Source organism: Tachypleus tridentatus, chromosome 13, assembly GCF_004210375.1.
Source record: "Tachypleus tridentatus isolate NWPU-2018 chromosome 13, ASM421037v1, whole genome shotgun sequence".
NCBI lineage: Eukaryota > Metazoa > Arthropoda > Merostomata > Xiphosura > Limulidae > Tachypleus > Tachypleus tridentatus.
In genome coordinates, this window is record NC_134837.1 from 137,848,703 (window position 1) to 137,862,918 (window position 14,216).

At 32.5% G+C, this 14,216-nt stretch overlaps 1 protein-coding gene across 4 annotated transcripts in view; it reads right to left on the reverse strand.

Annotated features, from left to right (window-relative positions):
- SrpRbeta (signal recognition particle receptor beta) overlaps positions 1-14,216 on the reverse strand; it is a 42,030-nt gene that overhangs the window by 13,873 nt on the left and 13,941 nt on the right. Inside the window, exons 3-5 of one of the 4 annotated variants that reach the window (XM_076480948.1) lie at positions 13,907-13,981; positions 12,461-12,540; positions 5,581-5,640 (exon numbers count right to left, since the gene is read on the reverse strand). In XM_076480948.1, the coding sequence (XP_076337063.1) occupies positions 5,581-5,640; positions 12,461-12,540; positions 13,907-13,981 (215 nt within the window). The remainder of the gene's footprint in view (positions 1-5,580; positions 5,641-12,460; positions 12,541-13,906; positions 13,982-14,216) is intronic. The other 3 variants (XM_076480949.1, XM_076480950.1, XM_076480951.1) reach the window with 3 other exon arrangements.

Consider the following 14,216-nt stretch of genomic DNA (forward strand, 5'->3'; position numbering starts at 1 on the left):
TATATATATATATAATAATTGAAATATGACTGTACGTTACAAAGTACCAGTCCACTAAAAGAGAGCCAAGACAGGGAAGACTACAGTCAGTTTTATATTACTAGATACATAATGAGTGCACATGCACTGCATCAATGCAAATTATGTAATGGTAACTCGATATGACTGGAAGGTCAATATAATAAAGAATAATAAATATATATGTAAATATACAGGGTAATGAAACTTAAGCTACTTAGACTGAACATTTGTGTTTTTGTATTATATGTAGTCATTCTAGCATGAAAAAAGGATAATTTATATTTCCTAATTTTTTTTTATTATGTTTATGAGGTTGGTCAAGCAACAGATCCCACAGTTCAAGTACAGACAATAACAAAATATACAGTCTTACTAAAAACAAATATTTAAAGTGTATTTAGGAGGTTTTAGAGATTACACATATAGTATTTGGTATTTGGGAAAGAGAATAGTTTTTTAATCATAACCTGAAATCAACTGGCACTAGTAATGAAACAGGCTCTACTTTAAGAAACACATATTTAGTAAAAATAGTTTATTAAAAAAATCAAATTTTTGATATACAAAATACTTGTAACCTTTACTAAACATCTACCAAATTTTGTGAAGATACACATCAAAAGTTATAGTGCAAATGTGTAAATGAACTCATGTATATTACACCAAACCCATCGTGAAAGAGTTAAAACAAATTTGTTGTTGATTTTCTTTCACATTGTGTTATGTTTCTAATGTATAGCTTTATAAATATACTCTTTCAAATTGTATAAGAAAGTGCAGATCTTGAAGTTTAGGGGATCCAGACCTTGCATCCAATTTAGCACCAGAAATTAATAACTATTATATAGCATTGTATAAACAGGTATGGTATTAGGGGAGGGGGTCGAGGGTATTTTGAAGTCCAGTATTTTTTTAAAGATGAGTAAATATAATTTAACTATCTTTGCCCAACATGTAAAGAAATGACAGATTGGAATTTTGTAAATCCTCCCTCTCATGAACCTGTTTTACTCAAGTGGCTTTTTGATAAATGAAAGATCTCATAAATTCATTGAAATTTCACATGTATCAGAGCATATTTCTCTAATTACATCACATAACCAAAAAAATTAAATTTAAATGTCAAAAGCATACAAAGCACACAAAACCAACAAGTTTATGATTTATGACACCAACTGTATTAAACATTTAAGCCTTAAAATTAATTTTACAGGAGTAGGTTTAATGAAGGAGTCCAGGGGGCCATTACCTCATCCATTTTCCAGAAATTAACAACTGCATCATTTAATGTTGTACAAATAGGTGCAGATTATTAAACTACCAGGTAATATAAAAACAAAATGATATCAGTATTTTTTATTTAGTTGGTCTATTAATTAATTACCATAATTTTTTTTTTTAGGTTTTCTGAACTTAGCCTTACAGAAGCTGCACATATGCATTTATGTTAATGTACCCAAGAATATAAAACTGGTCTTTACAAAGTGACCTGTCATGGCTGTCTTCTAAAGTACTTTGTAAAATAGTCACAATAATTAATATTAAGATTTTTTTTTACATATTTACTTTTAAATACAAATGTGTGATACTAAAATTTGAATTATAAGCTACCACTTGATACCAAACTTAACTTAGATTCGTAAATAGCAGTTCAATTAAATTTTGAATGCAAGTCAACAAATGCAATGACATGGTCTCTGACCCATGACCACAGAATGACCTACAGAGATAGGGAACTTTTTTTTAGTCTATTAGATAGGGTAACATTTGTATTATTTGTCAAATCTTATGTCTTCATTTTTAGACGTAATTTGAAAAATATTTTTACTTCCAACAATGAAAGAAGTATTTAACTAACACATAGTGTAGGCAGTTGGAATTAGTCATGTTTTTCTTTAAATATTTTATTGATAATGTTTTTAGGTTAATAAAATTTAACTTTATGTGGTAACTCATTTGAAAATGTCAGAAAGTAATGTTTGTTATCATCAACAAAACATTACTAGTTTTAGTACAGCAACCTAGTGGTAGTTTATAGAAAGGAATCCATGGTAAAATATTAATTGTATTATCAGATATTACAGGTTTTGTACTACTTTACATGTATGAAAGCTTAGAATTAACAAAGTATCATATTTCCAAGTTACTGTTTCTGTAAACAGGATTTCCCATAACATTTCATATATTTCTGCCACAACTTTTTAAGACAATTTTATATGTTAATATTAATTCTATTTAGACTACTTTAACTGAAATACTTTAGAATTCATATTTTATTTTATTATATTTATTTAACATAATTAATAAAGAAAAAGTTTATATTTTCCTTCTTAATCAGCTACAAAGAGCTTTGCTTGTAAAAAGTAATCCACTTGAAATTATTAATGTTTTTCTTAATTTTTCTGCCCATCCCAAAAAATAACTTTTCCTTATTTAATTATCTATTTATTTGACTAACAGAGGATCAGTGTAAAATTATTGCATATTTGAAAGGCCTGTGATAATGACTATGTGGTGGTATTTAATTAAAGTTTCATTAACCCTTTCAATATAGGCTTGGTCCCTGGGACCAACCTCATTACCAATTTGTGCTTGTCATAGTTTACATTCTACTACTTTCAAATTAGTAAGCATATGTTCACAAAATTTGGCATATTATCAGTAAACATTACAATGCTTTCATACAAAAAAATATCTTTTTTTTTATTAAGTCCTATGGTTTGTTATGTTGTTTTCGTGCCTTTTCTCTTTTCACATTGCCCATACAACATGCAAAGTAATTAATTTTAAGATCAAAAATACTTTAGTGCATCTGAAAATTTTCAAATTTCATAAACAAAATTCTTATAATATCCAGACACTTTTATCAAATATTTCTTAAGAAAAAATTTACATTGTATGTTCTTTTTACTAACAAATCTGGAACCACTATAAAAACTTAGGAAATAGATATAAATTATTCCTTTTTTGTTCTAGAATTACTAAAAATTATAAAATAAAAACCTAAATTTTTAAACTAAATAGCTTAAATCCTTTAACATTATACACAGATATATATTTATTATTTTTATTATATTGACCTTTCAGCCATGCCTGGCTAACAACACAGAAGTTACAATGATGCAGTGCATGTGTACTCATATTAAAATATCCAATAATTCAAAACTGACCTTTAGTTTTTTCAAAGTGACCTCTCTTGGTTGTGTTTGAGTGGACTAGTATTTTGTAAAATACAGTCACATTTCAATTATTATACATTATTATTACTATTTACAAATAAGTTCTTAAACTTATTTTTCTTAAAACACAGAACAGTAAAAAAAAAGTAAAACAAACAATTATCTCTTCTTGTTACAACTTTTGTACTCAGTTGTTGCTTGTCATGGCTTGTTAAGCTTAAAGAACTTTCACATGTCGAGGATGTGAAGCAATACAATTTTTGTTGGGTTTTATATATACATTTAAATGACCAAAAAAATCATAATTTACTGTATTGGATACCATACACTTCCATTTTAATTTATCAAGTTCAGTAACTCAGTATATCTTGTCAGTGTTTTGCTTTATAATTCACAATCCCTTTCAGGACTTATGAAATAACCAGGAGAGCTCAGAAGCATTTGTTTCTTTTCAGCCCCACTCATGGAATTAAGGTTTGATTCTATTTGAAAAGAGTAATGACATTACTTGGAGGGTATGATAGATTCTGTACTGCTTGAAGTGGGTCTAAATTAACATCAGTATTAAAACTGAATGAGGAAAGCTATAAAACAAAATAGAAAGTAGAGAAGGAGAGTTGGATTGGTTAATCGGCTGTGGTAGTTAAGTGTTACTTGGAAAGTGATGGAGACCAAAGCTTGGCAAAGTAACGAGCTCCTGCATTAAGGGATTATAACTTGAGGTAACAAATTGTGACTGATTAGAACAGGACATTGTATTTAAAATTTGATTAGACATTGGTTTTAACTTGGCTCTAGCTTCGTCTAACTTTAAATGAGAAGGCACCTTTTCAGGGTAGGGATTACAGGATCCAATGATTCAAGGCAATAATTTTGATGTGGGGGGAAATGAGAGTACCTCAAGAAAACCCATTTTTATGGGTAGGGTATCAAATAAAATACCCTGAGTTTAGTAAATAAACTGTATTTGTGCCTAAAAAAAATGAAGTTTTGAATAGACTAAAGACTCAACATACCCGCACAAAGGTTTGTCTTGAAAGAAAGAGATGATGCTGTCATATTTGAAAATGGATGAGAAAATTATTAAGGGGCAATTCTGGACTTTCAAAATGGTTATTCACATGGCATATACATAGGTAAATTTCATATAAGTAAGGAGAATTGTAATATATGTTCAAAAAGGCATAAAAAGTAATCATAAAATAATGTTTTACTAAGAAAAGAGAGATGTTGAGAAATGTTCCTATTTATGCTAACTACAAATGGCACTATCAAGGTCACAAGAAAGGGTTATGAAAGCCTCATTAGAGAGACTGGAAATTAGACTTATCTACAGTCTGGCACCACCACAGCAGTGAGAACACTATGGCAAATGTTTACATTATCTTGGACAAGAAAGGAAGTAAGTTGGAACACTGAGGTAGTATCCATTTCAAAAGTGTGTGTATAGATACAAGTAAGAAAACAGGTGATTTACTGACTATCTGCAACCAACAAACAAAGATTTGGTTCTGCCCATCACACTAGTCATCACCACCAACCAACACTTGGGCCACTCTTCACCAATAAATAGTGAGATTGACTCTCACATCACAACATCCACATGGCTGACAGGGTAACTCCCATAACCGTCAGATTGGAAGTTGAACACCCTAACCACCTGGCCTCCAAAAATGGAGAGAAGCAAATGGGGCCACTTTGTTTGATTCAGTACATAAGCAATATCTCAACAAAAAACAACATAGGAGGTTTTTATTTTATCTTCTAGCTTCTCAATATTGTTAATTTTGTTCATAATTCATACAAAACTAGAGTTTTGGTATTTTGACATCACAAACATCTAATCTGAACTAGTGCTGCATTCAAAATACCACAAGAAGCACAAAAATCAATGTTAGGTGTGTTTTTTAATATTTAATTCTGAATTAAAAAATTAAATAATGTATAATATAAACATCTGAATTATAATCTATAGTGTGACAACAAACTTAATGACAAATTCATACAATAGTAGTTAAATAAAATTTTGAAAGAGTTAACAAATGCAATGATGTAGCCTTTCATCTGTGACCCATCTCAAAAGAAACAATGCATACAAACACGAATATTTGGGAATGTTTAGCTCTTTACATCTTTCTGTAACTATACTTTATCTCCTTTCTGTATATTACTTATGATGGAATTTTGTTATTCTTATTAAACATTTGTATAAACCTGCTTTACGTATCTACATTTGTATTTTATGATTAATTTGGATTCACAATATATTGTAAAAGAAGGCACAGATGGCAAAGATACAGTAAACAAATGTGTAAATTCTATGAAAAATGTTTGCAGAAAACTACAAAATTTAAACCAACTTACTATTATTATTACTTACTCTGCAACATCTCTTATTTCACTTGAAAATGATAAACTGTCAATCACAAAAATAAATCCCCTGAAAAAAAAAAAGTTACTTTAGTTGGTTAGTTTGCTGTTTTATGGTGCAAAGCAACTAGGCTATCTACACCAAACATCTGGTAAAAAATTAAAATTAGAGTAAAAATTATTAAAATTTATAAAAGAAAATTAAGGTAAAAATTTTTGAATTGAAAATATAAATAGCATTAAATCCAATTTTTATATCTACTCTACAGCAGTAAAAGAAAAACTACAGTAATACAAGTTGTAAAGGACTTTCTGTAGCATAATAGTAATTACTGTAACTCGCACTCGCTAGGATGACTAACATTCGATGAATGACATAGAACGTCAATTCGCTCCCCAAGTGGGGGAAGAGAGGACACGAAAGATGTTCAGTACTCTTGTACATTTGACCTGTAGTTCTTTCATGTGTTGTATAAAGGTCAGCTTACAATCAAAGATAAGCCTCAAGAACTTTGTCTCAGAAACCACAGGCAGCATAACTTCACTGATACAAAATGCAAGCAAATTCTTTTAGAGAAACAGAAGTTAAAGCCATTTGTTGTGGTCCACTTCAGTAAATAATTGAGGGCAGTCTGTAGCTGGTGTTTAATATACCTCATGTTCAACGGCTGACACGAGATGTGAAAGTCGTCAACATAGAGCCCGTTTGCAACAGTGAGAGGGAGTTGTTCAGTGATGGCATTAATTTTTTTACTGAAAAGTGTGACACTCAGAACACAGCCTTGAGGGACTCCACGTTCCAGTAGAAAAGAACGAGAAAGTGTCAAACCTACATGAACTTGGAATCTCCTGTGCATTAAAAATTTTTTAAAAAGAAAATGGGCAAATGGCCACGTAACCCATATATATGGAGATCTCGCAAAATGCCATACTTCCATGTTGTATCATAAGCATTTTCAATGTCAAACAATATTGATGCAAGATGTTATTTGAGAAAGGCTTCTCTGATTGACGTTTCAAGTCAAATCAAGTGGTCCACAGTGGAGCACTGTCATCTGAACCCACACTGGGTGGGTGAGAGGAGGTTGTTTGATTTGAGGAACCAAGCAAAACAAGCATTAACCACCCTGTAAGGTCTTACAGAGACAGCTTATCAAAGCAATTGGACAGTAGTTTGATGGAATCTTGAGATCCTTCCCAGGTTTAGAGAAAGGAAGGAAAACAGCCTGACACCAAGCATTAGGAAAAACATTCTCCAGCCAGATCCAGTTAAAAACAATCAAAAGAATAGCAAGAGAAGCAGGAGATAGATGGTGCAGCATTTTGTAGTGTACATCATCAGGTCTGACTGATGTACTGCCAGACAGAAGAAGGGCCAGTGTGATTTCCACCAGAGTAAAGGGACAATTACAATCATAGAGACAATCAGCTTGAAAGGAAAGAAGTGATCGCTCTGCTTGAGTCTTGATGGCTAAGAAGGTGGAAGATGAAGCATAAGTGCTAAGTATCTGGCAAAAGCTTTCACTTAGAGTATTGGCAATGCTCTGGGTATCAGCTACTTCCTGGCCATAAGAGAGTAAGACTGAGAGGGGGACAGAATTGTACTGCCCACTGACCTTTCAAATCTTGTCTCGTATGACAAGTGGGAGAATATTGAAGGGGAACAAATTGAGAGATCAATAGCAGTAAAGGACTGACTAGGTGTATGAAAATAAATATAAGAATCACTGTTAAAAAGAGAAAGGTTGTGATTAGAGAGCATACGCTCTATAGAACGACCCCTCCCATCAATATCAGCACTTCCCCAGAGGGGATAATGTCAATTAAAGTACCCCAGGATTGAAAAGGAAGACAGCAACTGTTCAATGAGAGTATCAAGGTCTAATTGATCATATGTCATTCCAGGCAACAGGTAGAGAAAACAAACAGTTATAGTATGACCCATGGAAACACAGCTTGCCTCAAAGGGTGTGTTGAGTGGCAAAGACAGGGTGAGCACATGCTGATCAACCAACTGTGCCACCCCTCCATGCACTCGTCCATCACACAACCTGTCATTTCTGTACAAAGAAAACTGCCAAAAGGTGACTGTATTGGCAGGTTTCAGAAATGTTTCCTGTAAGGAGAGACAAAAAGGATGGTAGGAAGCAATCAATGTTTTGATGCCATCCAGATGAGAACATAAACCTTGACAGTTCTATTGTATCAAGGTGGCCATTATTAATGTCATGTAAACAAATCGGCTGGAGAACCCTTCTGTTTATGACCACATCTTTTTTCCTTACTATCCTTATTTGAGGTAGGTCTGTCGACCTCCATGGATTCTGCCCTGGGTCTATCGGGTAGGCCTTTGTTGTTGGAAAAGGATTCCAGTGACTGTGGACATGAACAAATGATTGTTTTGCATCTTGGGATGGAAGAAGATCAGTAATCAGTAGTAATCTACCGGCAAATAACTCTCATAAGCAACGGACCATCCTATGTGAGAAGAAGATGTATCCAAAGAAATGCCTGTACCTGGAACCAAAGAATGTGGATCTTGGGGTTTGTTGGAATGTATGTAAGGGACAGAGATGGATGTAGAAGATGATTCATCAACTTTTTTAACCATGGAGGTCAAAAGGCTTTTCATTTGTTTTGAGAACAATTCTCTTGGAGGCACAGAGAGATCTGTCTGCACTCCCACTGTAGTTGTGGAAAGAAGTGCAGCAGCATATGTCTGAGATAAAGTGGTGGACAGCAATTTTTGAGCCTCAGGAAAAGTAATGTTATGAATCGTTTTCAAATGCTGCACCTCTTTTTCTTCCAATCAATTAGGGCAAGAATGAAAGTAGGAGGGGTGAGAACCATTGCAACTGACACAATATGGGTCTGTTTCACACTCAAAGGCATCCTGGTTCTTACCACCATAATGAGCACATGTCAGGGAACCACGACATGACGTCTTTGAGTGACTGAACCTCTGATACTGGAAACATCGGAAAGGGTTTGGAATGTACGGCCCTACCCTGCAATTAAGATAACTTTCCATGATGGTGGCATGTGCACGTGGTGATGTAAATGTCAGAACAAGGATATTGGTCAGTAATGTAACTCCATCTTTGTGAGTGGAGATACACCTCACTGCAAAAAACTCCTTGAATGGAGAAACCAGCAAGAATCTCTGACTCCGGGATGTTCTTCAAATCCCACTCAACAATAACTCCTCGTGAAGAATTCAAAGTAACATGAGGTGTAACCTCAATAGGTATATCCCCAATTGCCTTTGAATTCAAGAGGAGTTCACTATATTGAGATGTGGATGTTTCCACCAATGTCTCCAGATCGAAGCTTTTTTTACTGACTTTCGAGAGCCAGCAAGTCCCTCCAGTCCCTTCTGAATAAAAAAGGGTGACATTTGCCCTAAAGATTTCTCTGAAAGAGAATGTAGGATAAGAAAATGAGGTACAACAGGTGGTACAGATGTTGAAGATTGCTGCTCAGAAACTTCAAGATGTGGTCGTTTACCTATTGACTGTTTTTTTCACTATTTTATTTACATTTTTATTTGAAGAATCCATAGGAAAAAAAGGAAATTTCACTGCCCACTGACTCCACCCACCATGGAGCCCTACGAGGGGATGCACTATTATGTCAAACAAGGACACTGCAGTAACACCAGGGTTTCGTGAGCACTATACCCAAACACCAGCATCAAATACAATGTCTACAACGCCTGTTGAGAACTTCCAACACTGATACTTGGTTGACCCTAGCCCAAGTGGACCAGCTGACTGACCAAAGGCGGACAACCCAAAGGCCGCCTTTGAACATGAATTCAAGGCCAAAGTGGTGTGTTAGGATTGGACCCCTCAATCATCAGGATCCTCTCCTCCCCTTCACAGGTCGCCATGCACGGCAAATACACGGGTGAATGTTTAGATCCCAGAGGAGGTAAACTGTAAGAACAGAACCTTCCCTGGGAGGTACCCTCACCATGTACGGGAATCCACACCGAGGAGTTATTTTAGAAACTTCTGATATGCATATGAATGTACAAAAATGGCCACAACATTTAACAACTCACAATGGCTGAGCTCAAGTACTGTTGAAAAATACTTGACAAAGTATTTTTATATAATAATTTATTAATAAATAAATCTCTTGAGCATGAAATATTCTTTGAAAAAATTATCATCTTACAAAATCAAAACTGAAAAAAATTCTTTATCTCCAGTGTGTAAACTTTCCAGTAATTGCCTAATGATGGAAACTGGTGAAAGGTTGTCTGGTAACTAGTTAAGCATTACTAACTGATGATCAATTACTGGTAGCAAAATATTTATTATGAAACAGTTCTGATATAATTTGATGAGCATTATTGAATGTTTTCTTAATAAATTGGTGTTTTAATAATTAGCTTTAAACACAAATATTCAGTATTCACTGTGCTGTCAATTAATCATAACTAGATCACTGTAGTGACAAACTACAAACAAGATAACATTAAATATATTTAAAAAATCCAGATATTAGGAAATAAAACAACAGTATGTAAAAATAGTTATTGGAAATGTAGTTTTAATCTTTAAATTGTTATGATTGTGCTTAACATGTGCAAATGTGTATAATACCATGCAATTACCTGTGTTTTATACATACTAAGAGTAGCATATAGTGGTAGCCTAATGTAGTCTTCACAGATTTCACTTTTTTAAGTTGGTATATAAAACAAACTGACATGATAAATTAAGACAGCAATAATCAACTTCCTTTTCAAGAAAGAAATTGGCAAGTTAATTCAATTTATTGGTAAATTTACACTGTAAACCATGATGGTCTTTACTGCTACCATAGCAGTTATGGTGTGCTAACCATTTTCTGTGTATTACCCACACTGGTTAAACTGATAAAGTATCTATGTCAGCTTTCCAACCTTGTCTGATGAAGAAATTGAAAGGTGGCATTTTTTAAAACTTTTTAAATACTACACACACACACACACACACACACACACACACACACACACACACACAGACATCCATATATGAATTTATTAGTGACACCCTGAATTATCAGGAGTTAAAGCAGTATGAATATGAATTTCAAAATGATTAACGTATTTTTCTGTAAAGTATGATTGAATTATGAAATACTTAATTTAGTAAATTCAGTATAAAATTCTTAAACTATTTTAATACACTTTATTAGAACCTCTGACACATTTGATGTCGAGTAATATATAATTTTAATCAATCAATGTTCAGGATGTCTGATACTAAAGGAATAAATTAACAAAGTACTTTCCTATAACCCTTAAATAATTATTTTGTGAAACATGCTTTGATCAAATTTTAGTTTTTTTCAGTTTCTTTCCACTTCAAATTAATGCTGCAATATCTTTGCTTGAAATATTACATCACACATTTTTTCTTGGGGGAAGGCATATTATTGCTTTGACAAACACAGCAGTTCTCTTTTCTCTGTACATTTGTAATTATTAAATTTCCTGATTAAGTTTTGCCATTATTATATTAAGCAATCCCTCATCCACTCAGGTGGTGCCTCTATTCAAAAGTGTTGATACTCTTATTCAGTAACCAACTGCAGGTCTTGAAGAACCTTATGAAAAAGTGTGAATCCATGAGTTAATGCAAGAATAAGGAAACTTCCACTCATCAAAATATAAATCAAGCAAACGGCTGAGGCCAGAAAATGTCCAGTGTTCAGTTCAAATGTAAAAATTTTAATGTACTGTTTGCTTTACATTTTAAATCAGTATTTCCAAAGCAATTAAAAAATAAAGATTTGAAGAAATTACAATCACCTTTGTATATAATGGATTTCAATTTTCAGAAATGTAAATTGGGAAAAAAACTCTCTCTAAGGGTTTTTCAAAATAACATCTAATGAAAAATGCTATAAAAGAATCACATTACAACTTCAAAAATGTCAAGTTACTGACTTAAGTAGACAACTGCTAGCATCTTCACAACAGGACAGTTGAGTTATTGACTTATGCATCATTACTGTTATCCTGAATGATACTATTTACACCAACAGGCTGATAGCAACATCCTGACTCAAGAACAGTCACTGAGTTAAGCAAGTTATTACTGACATCTTGATCATAGAAATAGTTACTGACTTAAGCAGATCATCCTTAACATTCTGACTACAGAACTTTATTTTAGTTAGTCATTACTTGCTTGATATCCTAATACAGAAATTTCAAATTACTTAAGTAGGTCACAAATATCCTGCTACAGAAGTGTCAGGTTATTGACTTAAGCATATTATTTTCCAATAATTTGGTAAATTTTAATTTTATGAAATATATAAAAATTCAAGTTCTATACCATGTATTACAATTTGCAATGTTTCAAAAACATTAAAGTACAAAACATCCAAACATTGACAATTTATCTACAAGTCAATGAAATAAATTAATAAAAAACATGAAAAATAGTTCACATATAACAGAATATAAATACATTAAGTTTTATAATAACAGATAAAACAACATTTGCAACATGTGCATAAAGTAACAATTCTTGAACACTTTGAAATCTACACAAATTTTGCATCTAATATTTTAGCTTGTTCAACATCACTTGCTGAAGATGGAATATGCACAATTCAAAATGTTCCAGCATTAAATATTTGTTACCCCCCATCCACCCACACACACACATGTACATTTTTCATTGTTGTTGCCATCATTCTACTCTTTATCATTAAACTTTGATTCCCATGAAATGAGCCTATTATGTTTTATGAATATATGGAAACTACCTTACCCATTTATGACATTTCTTTTTCCTGCAAAGATTTTTACTTCCCAACATGTAAACTTTTCAGATTGAACACAAAAAAATAAATAAAAAATTTAGATAAAAATATGAGCTAACCTCGCACAACTTTTGAATTCATCTAGATACTTGCTTCTTAATCTTTCATTTCCTGGCACATCAATCAGCTTCAGTACACCCTAGTATGATAAACAATTTTCAAAGTCCACAATTTTGATTGAAGTTTAAATTTGTACATCATATGCTGCTCTTAATAAAAATTACAAAATTCCATACAAATAATATTCCTTTCAATAACATACAAATGATTCTGAAATACACAAGAGCTTTAACTTTTCACCTCAAAACATTGAAGGCCAAACTAAATTTTTATGAATTTTTCTTCATTAGTGAAATAAGAAAAGGAGAGAAAATTTCATTGAAGAACTAGCTGTTGCTAGTGGTAGGTCAAATAGTATTTTAGGTTGTATCTACAGAAATATTGAATACAAGTCTAAAGAGGTTATAATTGCATTATATAAGTCACTGGTTAGGCCACATTTGGAGTACTGTGTTTAGTTCTTGGGCCTTTTACCTCAGAAAATATATTTAATTGTTGGAAAGAATTTGAAAAAGGGTTACTAAAATAGTACCAGGGATGGAAGTATTGTCATAAGGAGAGATTAAGATTCTTATAATTGTTTTCTCTTGAAAAAAAAAAAAAATTAGAGGGGATGTGATTGAAGTATTTAAGGTTGTAAACACAATTGATAATGTTGATGCATCAACATGTTCCATGCTTAAAAGCAAGAAATATGGAACTAGGGGACACAAATATAGATTTATGCAAGGTAGAAGCCAACTTCAGCTATGAATTTTGTTTTTGAAATAGGACAGTTTGTCTGTGCAGTGGGTTTCTTTCAGATGTTGTGGAGGCAACAAAGTTGAGTGAGTTTAAAGAAAGCTTGGCTTTGATTTCTTTTTCTTTTTAGCTTAGTTTAGCTTAGAAGATGGGACAACTAAGGTAGACCAACAGGTCCCCTGTCCCTAAACATTATGTGATGGGTTATATTGATACAAACTAGCAAAGTTTCAGTTTGCTTTTCACAATCACCAAATGATTATTTTTAATCTACTGGACAAAAAATATCAATTGTATCTTTTAGTACAAGTTCAATTACAGTTTTATTTCTTCTTGAAGATAATGACACTGCCAGGATCAACAGATTTGTGAGTCACAAAACTGATTGGTGGCTTTAAAATTTAAAAACTTCATTGTAAAGTGATCTTGTTTGAAAGTAGTTAGAAATTAAATGTTACAGTTGATTTTTCATCATTCTACTATCAAATTTCTCTAAAATGTATTTGAAATTAATTCATTTCAAAATTTTGACAAAAGCTCAGATTTTACTGATTATTTACTCATTCAAAATCACATTTCTGTAATTTACTACTTTTATAACCAAATAATGTAATTTCATCACAATTTCTTCTCTTCCTTATACAGCAGTACTTATGAGGCAAACAGTTTAGAACCTTATTTATTAATAATTAATGAAAACCTACCTTATTCAGAACCTTGTAAGAGGAAGAGTTTTCCTTCATTGAAGTATATGTTTCCACATTTTTTGATGCTACTAGCTAGCAACCAAAACAGTATCACATTAAATTTACTTAAAATGAATAGAAGTTATGTACTTTTTCAACTGTCAAATAAAATTTGACAAACACATTCACAACTTATATATACATATATATGCACCTTGAGAATATACATTATATACTTATATGCATACCACGAGATGTCTCATACTTATACAAACTTTTCAGCCAAAGTTTACGACATGTTCTTGCACAACTAATACTTAAATAGATA